The sequence below is a fragment of the Scyliorhinus canicula genome, chromosome 8, assembly GCF_902713615.1.
Source record: "Scyliorhinus canicula chromosome 8, sScyCan1.1, whole genome shotgun sequence".
Lineage (NCBI taxonomy): Eukaryota > Metazoa > Chordata > Chondrichthyes > Carcharhiniformes > Scyliorhinidae > Scyliorhinus > Scyliorhinus canicula.
This window is the reverse complement of record NC_052153.1, coordinates 170,273,703-170,290,116: the sequence shown is the minus strand read 5'-3', so window position 1 is coordinate 170,290,116 and position 16,414 is coordinate 170,273,703. Positions and strand designations below refer to the sequence as shown.

The following is a 16,414-nucleotide window of genomic DNA, read 5'->3' as shown; positions in this document are numbered from 1 at the left end:
CGGCGGTTAACGGCCTTTCCCATGGCACCCCCGACCTTGTCTCCTTAAGAAGGGCCTAGACGCAGAACCACGTTGGCAAACCCGCTAGCCGGTTGGTGGTGGCAGTGAATTCCAGACTCGTTAGCCTTCGTTGCTGCCTTATGGTGGGCAGCCACAATTCTGCTCATCATGTGCCAGCCCTGTTCGGGATATTCATGGTGAAAGTTCTCTTTGGCAGCAGGGCGAAGCAGGAGATAACGGTTTGTACACCCTGTCCAATTTCACCCTACCCCCCCCCCCCCCCCCCCCCCCCTCACCCCTGTACGTTACTGCAAAGAAACAGGCTGAGATGTGTCAGCTCGAGTTTTTCACTCAGCTGCATTCAAGGTCAGTGAGAATTTTTGGTTTGATCTTCTTGGATGTGTTGCCTGGGGTTATTCACCTCCCTCAGGAGGTTAAAGAAATCAGGAAGATTCCATGACAGTATAGATCGTACATGCTCGGTTGGGCTGGACTGAACTGAGATTCTAGGTCAGTCAGTGGAAACGTTCTGCGCACTGAGTGTTATATAAGGGAATTTCTGTTTGAGCTGATTTTAAAAGCCTTCGGAAAATATATCAGAATTCACTTTTTGACGTCCAACGTTAATTTTGCTGTCAAACGTTTATGGAAGGCCATTTGCCTGAAAGGAAAACGTGTTCAGAAAATAACTCCTTCAGAGTCTTTCTGTTAAAATAACCACTCTTCACAATGTTTTCTCCAGCTATGACAGTGAGGGCAGACTGACGAACGTGACGTTTCCCACTGGTGTGGTCTCGAATCTCCATGGGGAGATGGAGAAGGCGATAACTGTGAATATTGAAACGTCCAACAGGGAGGATGACGTCACCATTACCACTAATCTTTCTTCAGTGGATGCCTTCTACACCCTTGTTCAAGGTACAGTAGTCATGGCTCCACACACTGCTCGCGTCACTTCAAATGCCGTGCTCAGGCCCCGAATGCTCCAGACGCCTCACAAAGGGATGTATCAGTATTCAAGCAAGGGCAGAATTTCTAGCTGGCAAGTGGATCATTTAGCGAGAGGCTGCGCACTTATTCTGAGGCGGCGGAGTGGGGTTGAGTTTCAGACCTCCCGCAGGAGCTCTCGTGTGGGATCGGCAGCATCCCCAGAGAAATGGAGCAGTCAAACATTATTGTCCCCTTGGGGTTCCGGAAGTTATTGTGGGAGATGCGCAGAACCATGTGGAATTTCCTGTCCATGGCGTATAAGTAGAAGCTCTTTGGCAGCAAAGAAGTAGATCAACAGATGTTTTGAGAATTAAGGAAAGATTGTTTCTGATTCTTTAAACCCACCCTCACCCAGGTTGGGAGGGTGTGTTTATTCAAAAATGACAGTTAAGCACTATCGATTGTTTGAGTGAGATTGTCGATTACTATCAAATTAGGGGCAGATCTGCGCTGAGGCCCAATCCTCATGGAAACTATTCGAGACCACCCAGATTCACGTCCTGGTACATGTTTACAGGAAGCTTTCAGCCCTTCAGTCTGGGTTGGGTTTGAGCCCATTTTTACGAAGTACAGTGACATTATCTATAAAACCATCAGAGGGCCCGAGAAGGTGAACTAAATATAGGTTTATTTTGGAGTCAAAAGAAAAGGCCGCAACACAGCACACAACCGGGACTACCAATCATGCCTGGGCCGGTATTTAAAACTTTGTTTCATGAACCCCAGTGAATAGGCCTCCGTCTCTCAGCGGGGAGCTTGTATTCCACGAGCCCCATCGTGGAGATCAATTGGGTCATCCCCGTGGATCTCCTGAGGGTTATTACATCCCTCCCCCACCCCACCCCCGCAAAGTCCCTAGGGCTCTCTGTTGTTGCATGCAGAGGAGATCTCATTCACCGCAGTCAAGCAGGAGCGTTATGATTAGGCAGTTGTTACAAGACTAAGGTAGCAATAAAACTCTGCATCGGTCACACCAGCTCAACCACAGGCAAACCGAGAATTCAAACATGGCTGCATTCTCTCTCTCACTCTCTAGTTCCGGTTATTTGGTCACTGGTAAGGTGGGAATGGGAGAAAGAAAAGTCGACATTGGTGAAAGGACTTTTAAAAATCACAAGAGATGCTTCAAAACCGCCTTTTGACTTACCTTCACATTGATGGGATTTTTATTCTTTCATGGGATGTGACGTTGCTGACCCACCATTTATTGCCCATCCCGAATTGCCTTCGCAATTATGAGTCAACCACATTGCTGTGCGTCTAGAGTCTGATTCAGGCCCGACCAAATAAGGGTGACAGATTTCCTTTCCTTTTTTTTTTTAATTTAGAGTACCCAATTATTTTTTCCAATTAAGGGGCAATTTAGCATGGCCGATCCACCTATCCTGCACATCTTTTGGGTTGTGGGGGTGCAACCCACGCAGACACGGGGAGAATGTGCAAACTCCACACGGACAGTGACCCAGGGCCGGGATTCGAACCCGGGTCCTCAGCGCCGTAGGCAGCAATGCTAACCACTGTGCCAAGATTTCCTTTCCTAAAGGGTCATTTTTAAACCAGATGAGTTTTCACTACAATCGTTCATGGTCATCATTAGCATTTTAGTTCCAGATGTTTTTATTGAATTGAAATGTCACCATTGCCATGGTGGGAATCAAACCCAGGTCCCCAGAGCATTACCCTGAGTCCCTGGATTACTAGTCCAATATGTCACTACCTCCCCAAGTTCAGCAGTTACAGGTGCAGTAAGAGATGCTTCGACCATGACACGTATTTCCAGTTTTCTGTGCGTCTTTACTTGAAAGTTCATGTTAATCTTTTCCCTCTGCTATTTGGCTTCTGAAGGTTGGGTCTTCATTGTATTAAAACATATCAAGTATTAAAGGGCCATTGAGATCCCAGTTAGAATTGCAAGTTGCAGGCGGCCCAATGGTTAGCACTGGTGCCTCACCGCCAAGGATCCGGGTGTTCGATCACAGCCCCAGGTCACTGTCCATGTGGAGTTTGCACGTTCTCCCCATGTCTGCGTGGATCTCACCCTCCACAACTCAAAGATGTGCAGGGTAGGTGAATTGGCCATACTAAATTCCCCCTTAATTCGAAAACTGTAATTGGGCACTCTAAATTTACAAAATACATTTTTTTTTAAAGAATTGCAAATATTCATCCATAAGAAAATAGTAATTGTGTTTCTAACGTAATTATAGTGGATTCCCATGACGGATTCGATAAGAGTAGGAGCCAGACTTAAACTGAACACGGGCTGGTATAGTTTTACATTGAGACAGCAAAATATAAGAATAGATATCACACAAATATTTAATGGATTTCTATTCAGACCCTCCAATAGGGGCAGTAAGTGATAGCATCACCAAAAATCATTTTTATGCTGTATTCCTTAAGAGTTCTGATACTTTACAAGTTTAGTGTGTAGGGTTAAGGAGGATCTGCTAAGGTGGGATAGTCTCCCCCTAATGTTGGCTGGCTGGGTACAGGGTGTCAAGATGAACATTTTGCCATGGTTCTTATTCTTGTTCCAGTGCATCTGGGTCTTTTTGACCAAAGTCATTTTTTATGGTGGTGGAAAGGTTGATTTTGTCATTTATATGGGCGGGTAAAGTGGCAAGGGTTAAGACGATGGTGCTCCAGAGAGGGCAACAATCAGGAGGTTTGGGCCTTCCAAACTTGCCATATTATTATTGGGTGGCGAATGCCGAGAAGGTGCAAGGTTTGGAGTAGGGAATCGGAGACGTTGTGGGTGAAGTTGGAGGTTGGTTTCTGTAAGGGGGGTTGCGGGCACTGGCAACGGTGCCACTCCCGTTTACTCCAGGGAGGTATACGGGAAGCCCGGTGGTGGCTGCGTTGAGAATTTGGAGTCAGTTTCGGTGGCACTTTAAATCGGGGGTGGGTGGGGTCAAAGATGATGCTGATTTGAGGGAACTATGGGTTTGAGCCTGAGAGGATGGATGCGAGGCTTTGGGGTAGGGAGGGATGAGGGCTGGAGGAAGTGAAGGACCTGTTTTTAGAGGCTCAATTTGATTCCTCATAGGAGCGGAAACAAAGGGGGGGGGGGTTGTTCAGGTATATGCAGGTGCGGGATTTTGTAAAAAAGGTCTGTCCAACCTTCCTGGTGGCACCGCCCTCCTCATTTTTGGAAGGGATGTTGTCAGTGGGGTTATCTCTGCGATTTATGGGAGGATATTGGAGGAGGTCTCTGGAGGGGGGTGGAGGGGGGGGGGCAATGCTAAGTGGGAATGGAGCTGGAGGAGGGATTGTGCTATGAGGTGCTGCGGCGGGTGAATGCCATAACCTTGTGTGCGAGGCTGGGGCTGGTTCAATTAGAAGTAGTACATAGGCCCTCCTGCCAAAGTCCAGGATGAGCCTGTTGTTTGAAGGGGTGGAGGATGTGCGGGAGGGCCCCAACTAATCACGTGGAGTGCCCAATTTGTTTTCCAGTTACGGGGCAATTTAGCGTGGCCAATCCACCTACCCTGCACATCTTTGGGTCGTGGGGGTGAAACCCACGCAAACACGGGGAGAATGTGCAAACGTCACACGGGATTTAAACACGGGTCCTCAGCGCCGTAGTCCCAGTGCTAACCACTGTGCCACGTGCCACCCTGTGCCTTCGCTTTGTTGATCATTCGCAGGCAGGTCCTGTTGAGGTGGAGGTCAGCTTCTCCACCCTGTGCCTGGGTCTGGCAGGAGAATTTAATGGAGTTCCTGTGTTTGGAAAAGGTGAAACTCGCCTTGAGGGGAACGAGTGAGGGGTTCCACAAGAGACAGGGTCTATTTATGTTACATTTTGGAGAGCAAATTCTCACTAACGGATGGGGGGGGGTGTTATGGGGTTCTTTCGGGGTTATTTCAATTGGAATTGTGTTCTGTGGTTGTTAAAATTTGAATTAAAATATTTTTTTAAAAAAGAATTACGATACTTTTGTAATGAAAATTTAGGCCTGTGGCAGAGCCACCTTTTAAATCTGCAGTGTTATTGCAATATGAATATGAATGTTTTGATATATGTTTACATTTTGATTAATATTAATTTTCTCTTGTATTTTAGATCAATTGCGAAACAGTTACGAGGTTGGTTATGATGGTTCCCTCCGGGTAATGTATGCCAATGGCATGGATACCAGCTTCCAGACGGAGCCCCATATCCTGGCTGGCACAGTGAATCCAATAATAGCCAGGCGCAACATAACGCTCCCTGTGGAAAACAGTCTGAACCTGGTGGAATGGCGGTTCCGAAAGGAACAAACCAGAGGAAAAATCAGTATCTTTGGCCGCAAACTGAGGGTAAACAGCCTCCTGTTAATGGATTGTTTTCTTTAAATGGGTTAGACGCCACAAACGGAAAACTCTTCTTGTTGTAAACTCATTAGGGGCACCGGGTGCAATGGGTGAATTGAGCGTGGGCCCTAAATAGGGTGTAATTGGATAAATATTTATTGGTTGATTTTCGCCAACTTGTATAATTGAATTTTAAACAGCCACCCTTCAGTGGTACCACCCTACAGAATCCTTTATACTCCCCTGAAGAGAGAGTTAGTGCACAGAGTAATGTTGGGTCAGTGACAATTTCACTGTAACAAAGGTGTGAACTCTGCTTGAAGTTCAAGGCAATGGCTGTTTTTGACAATGAAAAATGCATTGCCATGCAACACCTGTGTTAGTTGCAGTGAACATTTTGATGCATATTAGTAAGCAAGAAAAGTCGCCATAGTCCCAGATGACCAGAGGCTGGGAAAGCTGACTGGTGGTGATTTACCCTGAGGATCACCACACCCCAAGCGAGGGACAAGGTTGAGAAGGCGGGACCTTCCTGAATGACCTCGGGTGGAATTCTCCGCTCCCCACGCGGCGTGGGAGAATCGCGGGAGGGCCCCTCAACATTTTTCACACCCCCCGCGAATCTCTTCTCCCCCCCCCCCGGGCTCGGAAAAATTGTTTTTTACGGCGATTCTCCGAGCCCGATGGGCCGAGTGGCCGGCCCTTCACGCCCGTTTCAACACGGCAGCGCCCATACCTGGTCGCTGCATTCGTGAAACTGCCGCCAGATGCCCGTTTGGGGCATCTAGGGGCCCGATTGGGACGGGAGCACCACGACTCTGCTCGGGAGGGGACAGGCCCGCGATCGGTACCCACCGATCGTCGGGCCAGCATCCAAAACGGACGCACTCTTTCCCCTCCACCGCCCGGCACAATCAAGCCGCCATGTATTGCCGGGCGGCTGAGGAGAAAGACGGCCATCGCGCATGCGCGGGTTCGTGCCGTCTGCGCGGATGACTTCACAAATGCGCCGGACGCGTGTCATTCTCAGCGCGACGAGATCGCTGCCGAGAAAGACGGAGGCCCGCTCCTAGCCCCCCGGGTGGGGGGGAATTAGGTGCGGGGAGCGGGCTCCGAGGCCGTCGTGAACCTCGGCCGAGTTCACGGCGGCCTTCACGAATTCGGCCCCCTGCGGAGAATTCCGCCCCTCATATTCGATGCATATTAGACTGGGAGTGTCATTCACAGACATCAATGTTGAGAGAACAAGGAGTTGTCGCTGATCCACATTACAGCAACAATGTGTCCTTACGTAGTGCCTTCAATGTAGTAATTTGTCACAAGGCACTTCACATAAGCATTACAAAATAAAAGCTTGAGACTGAGACACATAAGGAAAACTTAGGTTAGATGACCAAAACTTGACAACGGGTTTTTGAGAGAGCATCTTAAAACAGGATAGAGAGACATAGATATTGAGGGAGGCAATTTCAAGGTTCAAGGATTTGGCAGCTGAATTATAACAATATTCGAACCAATCATAATGAGGTTGAGATTTTCCAACATCATTCTCCCATTTGTGGTGTTTCACTAACATTACATCTACGTTATAGTGAAACCATTATTGATCAACCCCCACCCCTCCCCCACAACCACCACAATTCATTTGGATTGTCACTGACCAACTTTACTCTGCACGCTCTCTCTATCTATAGGTACCATGCCCTAAGAGGGCGTTGGTGACCATGGACTTCCATGTGTTGGTTCATGGTTATGCTTGGCAAGATTCGGCTGTGGTTACACTGTGCACTGGCACATCCTTATTATTTGTGAATTATAGTGGGCAATGGATCAAACCTTGCTACTTTTTCTAAAACGGGCAAACCTCAAAGATATTAATGGATCTCAGGCAGGTTGGTGCCTTGGGGAGAGTTAAAAGTGGACAATCAGATGTTTTGCGAGTGAATGTTTTTGCTAATAATGCGCAAGTCAACTTGCAGCAGTTTGCTGTGGAACACGCTTGAGCAGTAGCCAATCTGTCTGTCAACATATTGAAAGGCAGCTAAACTCGCTCTTCATTTACATCAAGTGTTCTGTCAAGTAATTTGCACCGAGGAAGAATCAATCACTCTGAACACTCTTTAGAAAGTAGCTAGCTTGTCTAAAAAGCAATAATGGGGTGGGAACATGAACACTCCTAATTGATTGGTTTGGGATGTTTTTGTATAAGGTAAACGGCAGGAACCTCCTCTCCATTGATTTTGATCGAACAACTCGGACAGAGAGGATCTACGATGATCACCGTAAATTTCAGCTGAGGATCCTCTACGATCAGTCAGGCCACCCGACCCTCTGGTTGCCGAGCAGCCGGCTGACAGCTGTCAACATCACTTATTCCTCGACCGGCCAAATCTCTGGTATTCAGCGGGGCCCATTGGGGGAGAGAATTGATTACGACGCGCAGGGGAGAATTGTGTCCCGTGTACTGAATGATGGAAAAACCTGGAGTTACACGTATCTTGATAAGGTGAGGAACCAGGGAGCAGTTGCTGTATGCAGAGGAGTTTGACGGCACGCCATTTCTCTTAAGTGTATCTGACACAAAATGAAGCGTAGCCTTGCCTGGTGTAGTTGTACATTATGTAGTTGAAACTAATAATCTGAAGCTTCAAATTTACATGTCCAAGTAGATTATGCCAAGCTTTACTAAAGACTTGTAGGTCAAGGATGACTTAATTGAACAAATGCATCATCATTCTGAGTGTTCATTTCTTTTGTCATCTAATTTGCATTTCATTCTTAAGTATGCAATTATATTCTGTTTTATTTTACAGTCCATGGTGCTGCTTCTCCACAGTCAGCGGCAGTATATTTTTGAGTATGATTTACTGGATCGCCTGTCTGCAGTCACAATGCCCAGTGTTGCCCGTCACACCATGCAGACCATTCGCTCCATTGGCTATTACCGTAATATTTATAACCCCCCAGAGAGCAACGCCTCCATGATTGTGGACTACAGTGAAGAAGGACTGCTCCTGCAGACTGCTTACCTGGGAACAGGCCGGCGGGTTCTCTACAAGTACAGGCGGATGTCCAAGTTGTCCGAGCTCCTGTACGACAGCACGCGTGTCAGCTTCACCTACGACGAGACTGCCGGTGTGCTCAAGACGGTCAACCTGCAGAGTGAGGGCTTTATCTGCACCATCAGGTATCGGCAAATTGGCCCTCTGATCGACAGGCAGATCTTCCGTTTCAGCGAAGACGGGATGGTGAACGCCCGCTTTGATTACAGCTACGACAACAACTTCCGGGTGACCAGTATGCAAGCTGTGATCAATGAGACTCCTTTGCCCATTGACCTGTACCAATTCGATGACATCTCAGGCAAATTTGAGCAGTTTGGGAAGTTTGGTGTGATCTACTACGACATCAACCAGATCATTTCGACAGCCGTGATGACGTACACCAAACATTTTGACGCACACGGACGAATCAAGGAGATCCAGTACGAAATATTCCGGTCACTCATGTACTGGATCACCGTTCAGTACGACAACATGGGGCGAGTGACGAAGCGAGAGATGAAGATTGGCCCCTTTGCCAACACCACCAAGTACGGCTACGAGTATGATGTTGACGGGCAGCTACAAACTGTCTACTTAAATGACAAAATCATGTGGCGATACAACTATGACTTGAACGGCAACTTGCATTTGCTAAACCCGGGTAGCAGTGCCCGTCTGACCCCACTACGCTATGACCTACGAGACCGAATCACTCGCTTAGGTGATGTCCAGTATAGGATGGACGAAGATGGCTTCTTGCATCAGCGAGGGGGTGACATTTTTGAATACAATTCTAAGGGGCTTCTGACTAGAGTTTACAGCAAAGCTGGTGGCTGGAACATACAATACCGTTATGATGGCCTAGGACGACGTGTCTCTAGCAAGACCAGCATCGGGCAGCACCTTCAGTTCTTCTACGCTGATCTGAACTACCCAAACCGAATAACTCACGTCTACAATCACTCCAGCTCTGAGATCACTTCCCTCTATTATGACCTTCAGGGCCACGTCTTTGCGATGGAGATTAGCAGCGGGGAGGAGTTCTATATTGCTTCAGACAACACCGGCACGCCACTAGCTGTGTTCAGCAGCAATGGTCTGATGATCAAGCAAATTCAATACACTGCCTACGGTGAAATATACTTGGACTCCAACCCTGACTTCCAGCTGGTGATAGGGTTCCACGGCGGCCTCTATGATCCTTTAACTAAGCTGATTCACTTTGGTGAGAGGGACTACGATATCCTGGCTGGCCGATGGACAACACCTGACATCACCGTTTGGACAAAAGTGGCCAGTGACCCTGCGCCGTTCAACCTGTACATGTTCAGGAACAACAACCCGGTGGGCAAAGTCGAGAATATCAAGGACTACATTACAGGTAAGAAAGGTCAACCAGTAATTTCGATAAATCTGACAAGTACATGTGTTTACTGATGGGGTGTTGGCAAATGGTCCCCAGACCAATTGTTCAGGTTGGCGAAGAGACAAGTTAAAAATGACTTGAGTGAAAATGGAGGTCAGGCAGAATTATGACCACCTAGAAGCACTGGAGTTGTAAAATAAATGGCAATGTGGTGATCATCAGAGCATGTGGTATAAATGGGTTAAACAAAAGGTGTTTCTAGAGTTAGAAATAATTGACAGATACTGTGAGAGAGGTTGACAGATATGCATATTGTTGCTGAGCGGTGAGATGGGATTGATGTATAGCATACAAAAGACCAGTTATAATTTACCAGACAGGGACAGGGCAACAGTTCGGCAGAAAACTGACACTGAAATTCTGAGAGGAAATAAAAACATCTGTTGTTTATAACCCAGCCTGAGTTAAAACACAAAGTGCTTTCGCTGCTCACTTTCTTCCACAGACTGCATAGTTTGGTGTGCACATAACCATTTGACGGCAGTGTTGGCATCGTTCCATTTGTTTGCTTCCTATCAAATGGTGCTGATTTTGGAATCGGGTGTTTGGGGCGGGATTCCCCAGCCGCTAGTTTCCCGGCTTGATGCTCTGGTCCCACCGCTGTCATTGGGAATTCCCATGGAACCTGGATAGCCCGTTGGTACATGATGGAACTGAAGCTGAGGGTGGGATTTTCTGGCCCACTCATTGGGGTATTTACCGGTGGCAGATCACCGTTGGACGCCACAGGATCATCCATCTTGCTGATGTCTACGGTGCATTGCTAAGCTTGCCAGCCCCGCCGGTTAATATCCACCAACTCAATAGAGTTAACATACGATTTATGTACAATTAATTTAGGTGGCCCTGTTTTTATATATTTAACTTTGTCTTAGGGCAGCACGGTGGCACAGTGGTTAGCATTGCTGCCTACGGAGCTGAGGACCAGGGTTCAAATCCCGGTCCTGAGTCACTGTCCGTGTGGAGTTTGCACATTCTCCCCGTGTCTGCGTGGGTTTCGCCCCCATAACCCAAAGATGTGCAGGTTAGGTGACTTGGCCATGCTAAATTGCCCCTTAATTGGAAAAAATAATTGGGTGCTCTAAATTTTTTTTTTTAAACTTTGTCTTAACTTGCATCAAGTCCTCTTCACCCATCAACCCCACACTTGCTGACCTGCATCGGCTCCTGGTTTGGTTTGGATTGGATTTGTTTATTGCCACGTGTACCGAGGGACAGTGAAAAGTATTTTTCTGCGAGCTGGTCAAGCAAGGCTTCGATTTTAAAATTCTCCCAGCTTTGCTTTCAAATTTCTCCTTTGGTTCCACAATCCTCCAAAATTCTGTGTTCCTCTAATTCTTGCCTAAAGCCTGGGCCCGCTTGTAATTGACTGCCCTCCATAAACCGCTTTGCTTCTGTACCTCACCTTCCACCCTTAAGACGCTCCTGAAAGTCCAGCCATTTGACCTCGTTTGGTCATCTGTCCCAAGATCTCCTATGTGCCCCAGTTCCATATTTTGACTTATAATGTTCCTGTGAAGTAACTTGGTATCTTCTTATTACATGAGAGGCTGTGCCTAAAGCTAATTTATTTTTGTTTACGCCAGTATCAACATTTTGCATGTGACCAATACTCCAAATGTCAGTGTAACTATAAGCAGTTGTAACCAGGCCCATTTCTGATGCCCAGACACATTTTCCAGTGGGGACTATTCTATAATCCTGACTGATAAACTGAGCACCTTGACTGATTCTTGATTCCTAAACTGAAAAAGCTGAGGCTAATCTAAGCAGTGCTACTTGGCACCCCAGTTGAGATCCTCCGGATCAGAACGTGTGACTTCCTGGATGTTTATGATTCAGTTCAACATTTTTGTGCAATAATCCCGGAGCCCACTGAGAGAGATTTCTCACTGACTAATTTTACTTTGGCTGTTGTCACTGACGTTGTATATTACCTCTCTCCTACTTCTCAATACTTTATAATGAAAAGGAGGCATGAGGTAGTCGTGATGAGGAGAAGAAAGCTCCTGCAGTGCTGATGTTCCTGGCATTATACGTTGAAAATGAAATGAAAATCGCTTATTGTCACAAGTAGGCTTCAAATGAAGTTGCTGTGAAAAGCCCCTAGTCGCCACATTCCGGCACCTGTTCGGGGAGGCTGGTACGGGAATTAAACCGTGCTGCTGGCCTGCCTTGGTCTGCTTTCAAGGCCAGCGATTTAGCCCTGTGCTAAACCAGCCCTTACATTGTCAGTGGCTTGATAACCATCAGACTGATAGAGAGAACTAATGTTATTTAAGGGTACTTTATGAATATTAAAATGAAAGTCAAGGGCCTGGATTGTCATCTGCTGGGTTGACGGGAACACATCCCTGCCAACTCCAGCAGCAACGATGCCATATTTCACTCTAACCAGCATTGATTGGCATAATATGAGACTTAATTCGGTCTCTTTCTTCAAGGGATGTTCCACCTTGAAGAGTTGCTGGCTAATCAGATTAGCCGGGAACTCTCCATCCCTCCAGGCACAGCCCCATCGTGACTGCAAGGAGCTGCCTGGAACGAGGTCCCAGGACCTAGAGGACACAGGAGGAGAGGGGAAAGACCTGAGGGTGGAGTGGGTAGGAGAGAGTTTCGAGGGGGGTGTTGGGGACTTGGTGAATAGGCTGGAGGGGGAGGGAGGTCTGGAGGTCACCGGGCCTTAAAGGGGGCTTCTGATGGAGGCCCCTTCCCATTTCTTACCAGAGATGCAACTATCTTTATTTCCACATGGTCTCCCCCACCCCCACTGCCCCCGTGGCCAACTCCCTCTGATATGTCATCCGCCTGCTGGCCTACCAATTGAGGTTGGATGGGAAAGTTTCGGAAGTGGCCAGTTAAGGACCTTAATTGGGGCAAGGGCAGACATCCTATCCAAGGCCCTCTCTGCCAAAGTAAAACCTCTACCGGATCGGGCAGAAAGGAATCCCATCCATGCAGTTTCATGCTTGGGGGGAGAAGAAAAATATCTGAAATGACAAGACTCTATGATGTACCATCAATTGAACGCGAGACGAGTTGCTGAACAAAAGTATGGCTTTAATCTGCTAGATGTTAGCCCTGCGGTCGATTACAGTAGAAGGACGACCGCCGGGAGTACTGGTTATTTATACCCTGCCCTGGAGGCGGGGTTAACTCAGCCTCGCGACCAATCGGGGAGCCGTCACATGACTGGTCTCAACCAACCAGTCGAGAGGCACATGACCGACCAGGGATAATGGTAAGCCGGTGTTCTGCACCAATGGCAGGCAGCTATGCTAATCATACCACCACATTCACCCCTTGCGGAGAAAGAAGCCGGGAGGGGGGAGGGGTCAACGAGAGCTGGGGGGGGGGGGAGAACTGGTGGTATAAGTAGTAAGGAGAGAAGGAAAAAAAATGCATCCTTGGCTTCCCACTGGCCCAGACATTTAGCAACAGTCCATAGTGTCCATACAAGGTCCATGGTGGTGTTGACGTCAAATGGACTCGATCAGCCTTTTCGTTGCCTGTGACGTCCTGGCAGACCGCCGCAGTGGAGTTGGTGACGTTGGTTCAGCCGATGGTGGTGGTTCAGCTGATGTGCGGGTTAGGTGGATTGGCCATGCTAAATTGCCCGTAGTGTCCTAAAAAAGTAAGGTATGGGGGGGGGGGGGGGGGGGGTTGTTGGGTTACGGGTATAGGGTAGATACGTGGGTTTGAGTAGGGTGATCATTGCTCGGCACAACATCGAGGGCTGAAGGGCCTGTTCTGTGCTGTACTGTTCTATGTTCTATGTTCTATGTCCTGGAGTCCGGGAGCGATGGTCCTTGAACTGTCTCCGTACCCCGGGCTGGTGGGGGAGACGCCATGGATGGGGGAGGGGTGGCCTGGGTGGGGCGCTGGGGGAAAAAGGACGGGGGGGGGTCTGTGGTGAAGGGGGGGGAGGACCGCACGCCGGCGGGTGCCAGGTCCCGGAGGGAGACCGTGTCCTGCCGACCGTTGGGGTACTCCACGTACGCATACTGCGGGTTAGCGTGGAGTAACTGGACTTGTTCCACCAACGGGTGGGACTTGTGCACCTGCACATGCTTCCGGAGCAAGATGGGTCAGGGGCGGCCAGCCACGTCGGGAGAGGGGATCCGGAGGACGACTTCCTGGGGAAAACAAGAAGGCGTTCATGAGGTGCCTGATTAGTTGTGGTACAGAGGAGGGAGCAGATAGAATGTAGGGCATCGGGGATAACCTCTTGCCATCGGGAGCTGAGCACGAATTGACGCAGCTCGTCGCTCATAAAGGAGGACCCCCGATCTCTATGCATGTACGCGGGGTAGCCGAACAGGGAGAAGATGGAGAGGAGGGCCTTAATGACGGTCGATGTGGTCATGTCGGGGCAGGGAATGGCGAAGGGGAAGCGGGAGTATTCATCGATCACCGTCAGGAAGTAAATGTTGCGGCTGCTAGAGGGAAGGGTCCCCTTGAAGTCTATGCTGAGACGTTCGAAGGGGTGGGATGCTTTGATCAGATGCGCGCGCTCGGGGCGGTAGAAGTGCGGTTTGCACTCTGCGCAGATGTGTCAGTCACGGGTTACTGTCCTGACTTCCTCGATGGAGTAGGGCAGGTTGCGGGTCTTTATGAAATGATAGAAACGGGTCACCCCTGGATGGCAGAGGTCCGCGTGGAGGGAGCGGAGGCGGTCTATCTGCGCGCTGGCGCACAGGGCATCAGGAGGCTCATTGAGCTTCCCAGGACAATACAAGATATCGTAGTTGTACGTGGACAACTCGATCCGCCACCGTAAGGTCTTGTCGTTCTTAATCTTGCCCCTCTGTGCATTATCGAACATGAAGGCTACTGGCCGTTGGTCTGTGAGGAGGGTAAATTTCCTGCCGGCCAAATAGTGCCTCCAATGTCGCACAGCTTCGACTATGGCCGGGGCTTCCTTTTCCACTGAGGCGTGGCGGAGTTCGGAAGCCTGGAGGGTTCTGGAGAAGAAGGCCACGGGTCTGCCCGTTTGGTTCAGGGTGGCCGCCAGAGCTACTTCTGATGCATCGCTCTCGACCTGGATGGGGAGGGACTCGTCGATGGCGCGCATTGTGGGCTTTGCGATGTCCGCTTTGATGCGGCTAAAGGCCTGGCAGGCCTCTGACGACGGCGGGAAGGTCATGGACTGAATGAGGGGACGGGCCTTGTCGGCGTAATTGGGAACCCATTGGGCGTAGTAAGTGAAGAAACCCAGGCAGCGTTTAAGGGATTTGAGGGTATTGGGGAGAGGGAGTTCCATCAGGGGGCGCATGCGTTCGGGGTCGGGGCCTATCACTCCGTTACGCACTACGTAGCCGAGGATGGCTAGGCGGTCGGTGCTAAACACGCGCTTATCCTTATTGTAAGTTAGGTTAAGGAGTTTTGCGGTTTGGAGGAATTTTCGGAGGTTGATAGCATGGTCCTGCTGGTCGTGGCCGCAGATGGTGACGTTATCGAGATACGGGAAGGTAGCCCGTAATCCGTACTTGTCGACCATTCGGTCCATCTCCCGTTGGAAGACCGAGACCCCATTTGTGACACCGAATGGAACCCTGAGGAAGTGGTAGAGGCGCCCATCTGCCTCGAACGCGGTGTACTTGCGGTCACTCGCGCGGATGGGGAGCTGGTGATAAGCGGACTTGAGGTCCACCGTGGAAAAGACTTTGTATTTCGCGATATTGTTTACCATGGCGGAAATACGGGGGAGAGGATACGCGTCCAGTTGCGTAAACCGGTTGATGGTCTGGCTGTAGTCGATGACCATCCGGTTTTTCTCCCCAGTCCGGACGACCAGCACTTGGGCTCGCCAGGGACTGTTGCTGGCCTCGATGACCCCTTCCTTCAGCAACCTATGGACCTCGGACCTGATGAAAGTCCGGTCCTGGGCGCTGTACCGTCTGCTCCGGGTCGTGACGGGTTTGCAATTGGGGGTGAGATTAGCAAACAAGGAGGGGGGGTCCACTTTGAGGGACGCGAGACTGCAGACAGTGAGGGGGGGTATAGGGCCGCCGAATTGGAAGGTCAAGCTCTGCAGGTTGCACTGGAAGTCCAGTCCTAGGAGTGCCGGTGCGCAACGGTCGGGGAGGAGAAGGAGTTTATAATTTTTAAAAACCTTCCCCTGGACCGTGAGGTCCGCGATGCAGCACCCGGTGATGCGGACGGAGTGCGAACCTGAGGCTAACCCTATTTTGTGTTTTACAGGGTGGACAGGGAGCGCGCAGCGTCTTACCGTGTCAGGGTGTACGAAGCTTTCCGTGCTCCCCGAGTCCAGCAGGCAGCCCGTCTCGTGCCCATTGAGGTGGATTAGCGTCGTCATCTTGGCGAGCGTGCGTGGACGTGACTGGTTGAGCTGAATGGCCGCGAGCCGTGGAGAAGATCCGTAGTCGTCGTCGGCCGAGTGGGTGCTGGCAGGACCTTGTGTGCCAGTCCAGGATGGCGGCACCCAGGACCCGCACGTGGAGTCGGGGCCCCAAGATGGCGGCGCCCGCAGGACCCTCCTGGTTGCTGGGGGTGGGGTTAGCGGTGCCGGCGGGCCGATAAGAGCGGCTGAGAGCGGGGGCAGAGAGGCGCACAGGCCGGGCGCAGGGGCCCGGGGGCGTGCGGGGGAGATTGGTGCGGTACGCTGGAAGGGCCCGGAAGGGCCTGGAGGAGGAGA

The 16,414-nt window shown here is 49.9% G+C and overlaps 1 protein-coding gene across 25 annotated transcripts in view; it reads left to right on the top strand.

Annotated features, from left to right (window-relative positions):
• Positions 1-16,414, top strand: part of tenm3 (teneurin transmembrane protein 3) — a 4,148,867-nt gene that overhangs the window by 4,110,657 nt on the left and 21,796 nt on the right. For all 25 annotated transcript variants that reach the window (XM_038805737.1, XM_038805738.1, XM_038805732.1 and 22 more), the window contains 4 exons: positions 743-918; positions 5,057-5,292; positions 7,496-7,792; positions 8,100-9,711. In XM_038805737.1, coding sequence (XP_038661665.1) covers positions 743-918; positions 5,057-5,292; positions 7,496-7,792; positions 8,100-9,711 — 2,321 coding nt within the window. The remainder of the gene's footprint in view (positions 1-742; positions 919-5,056; positions 5,293-7,495; positions 7,793-8,099; positions 9,712-16,414) is intronic.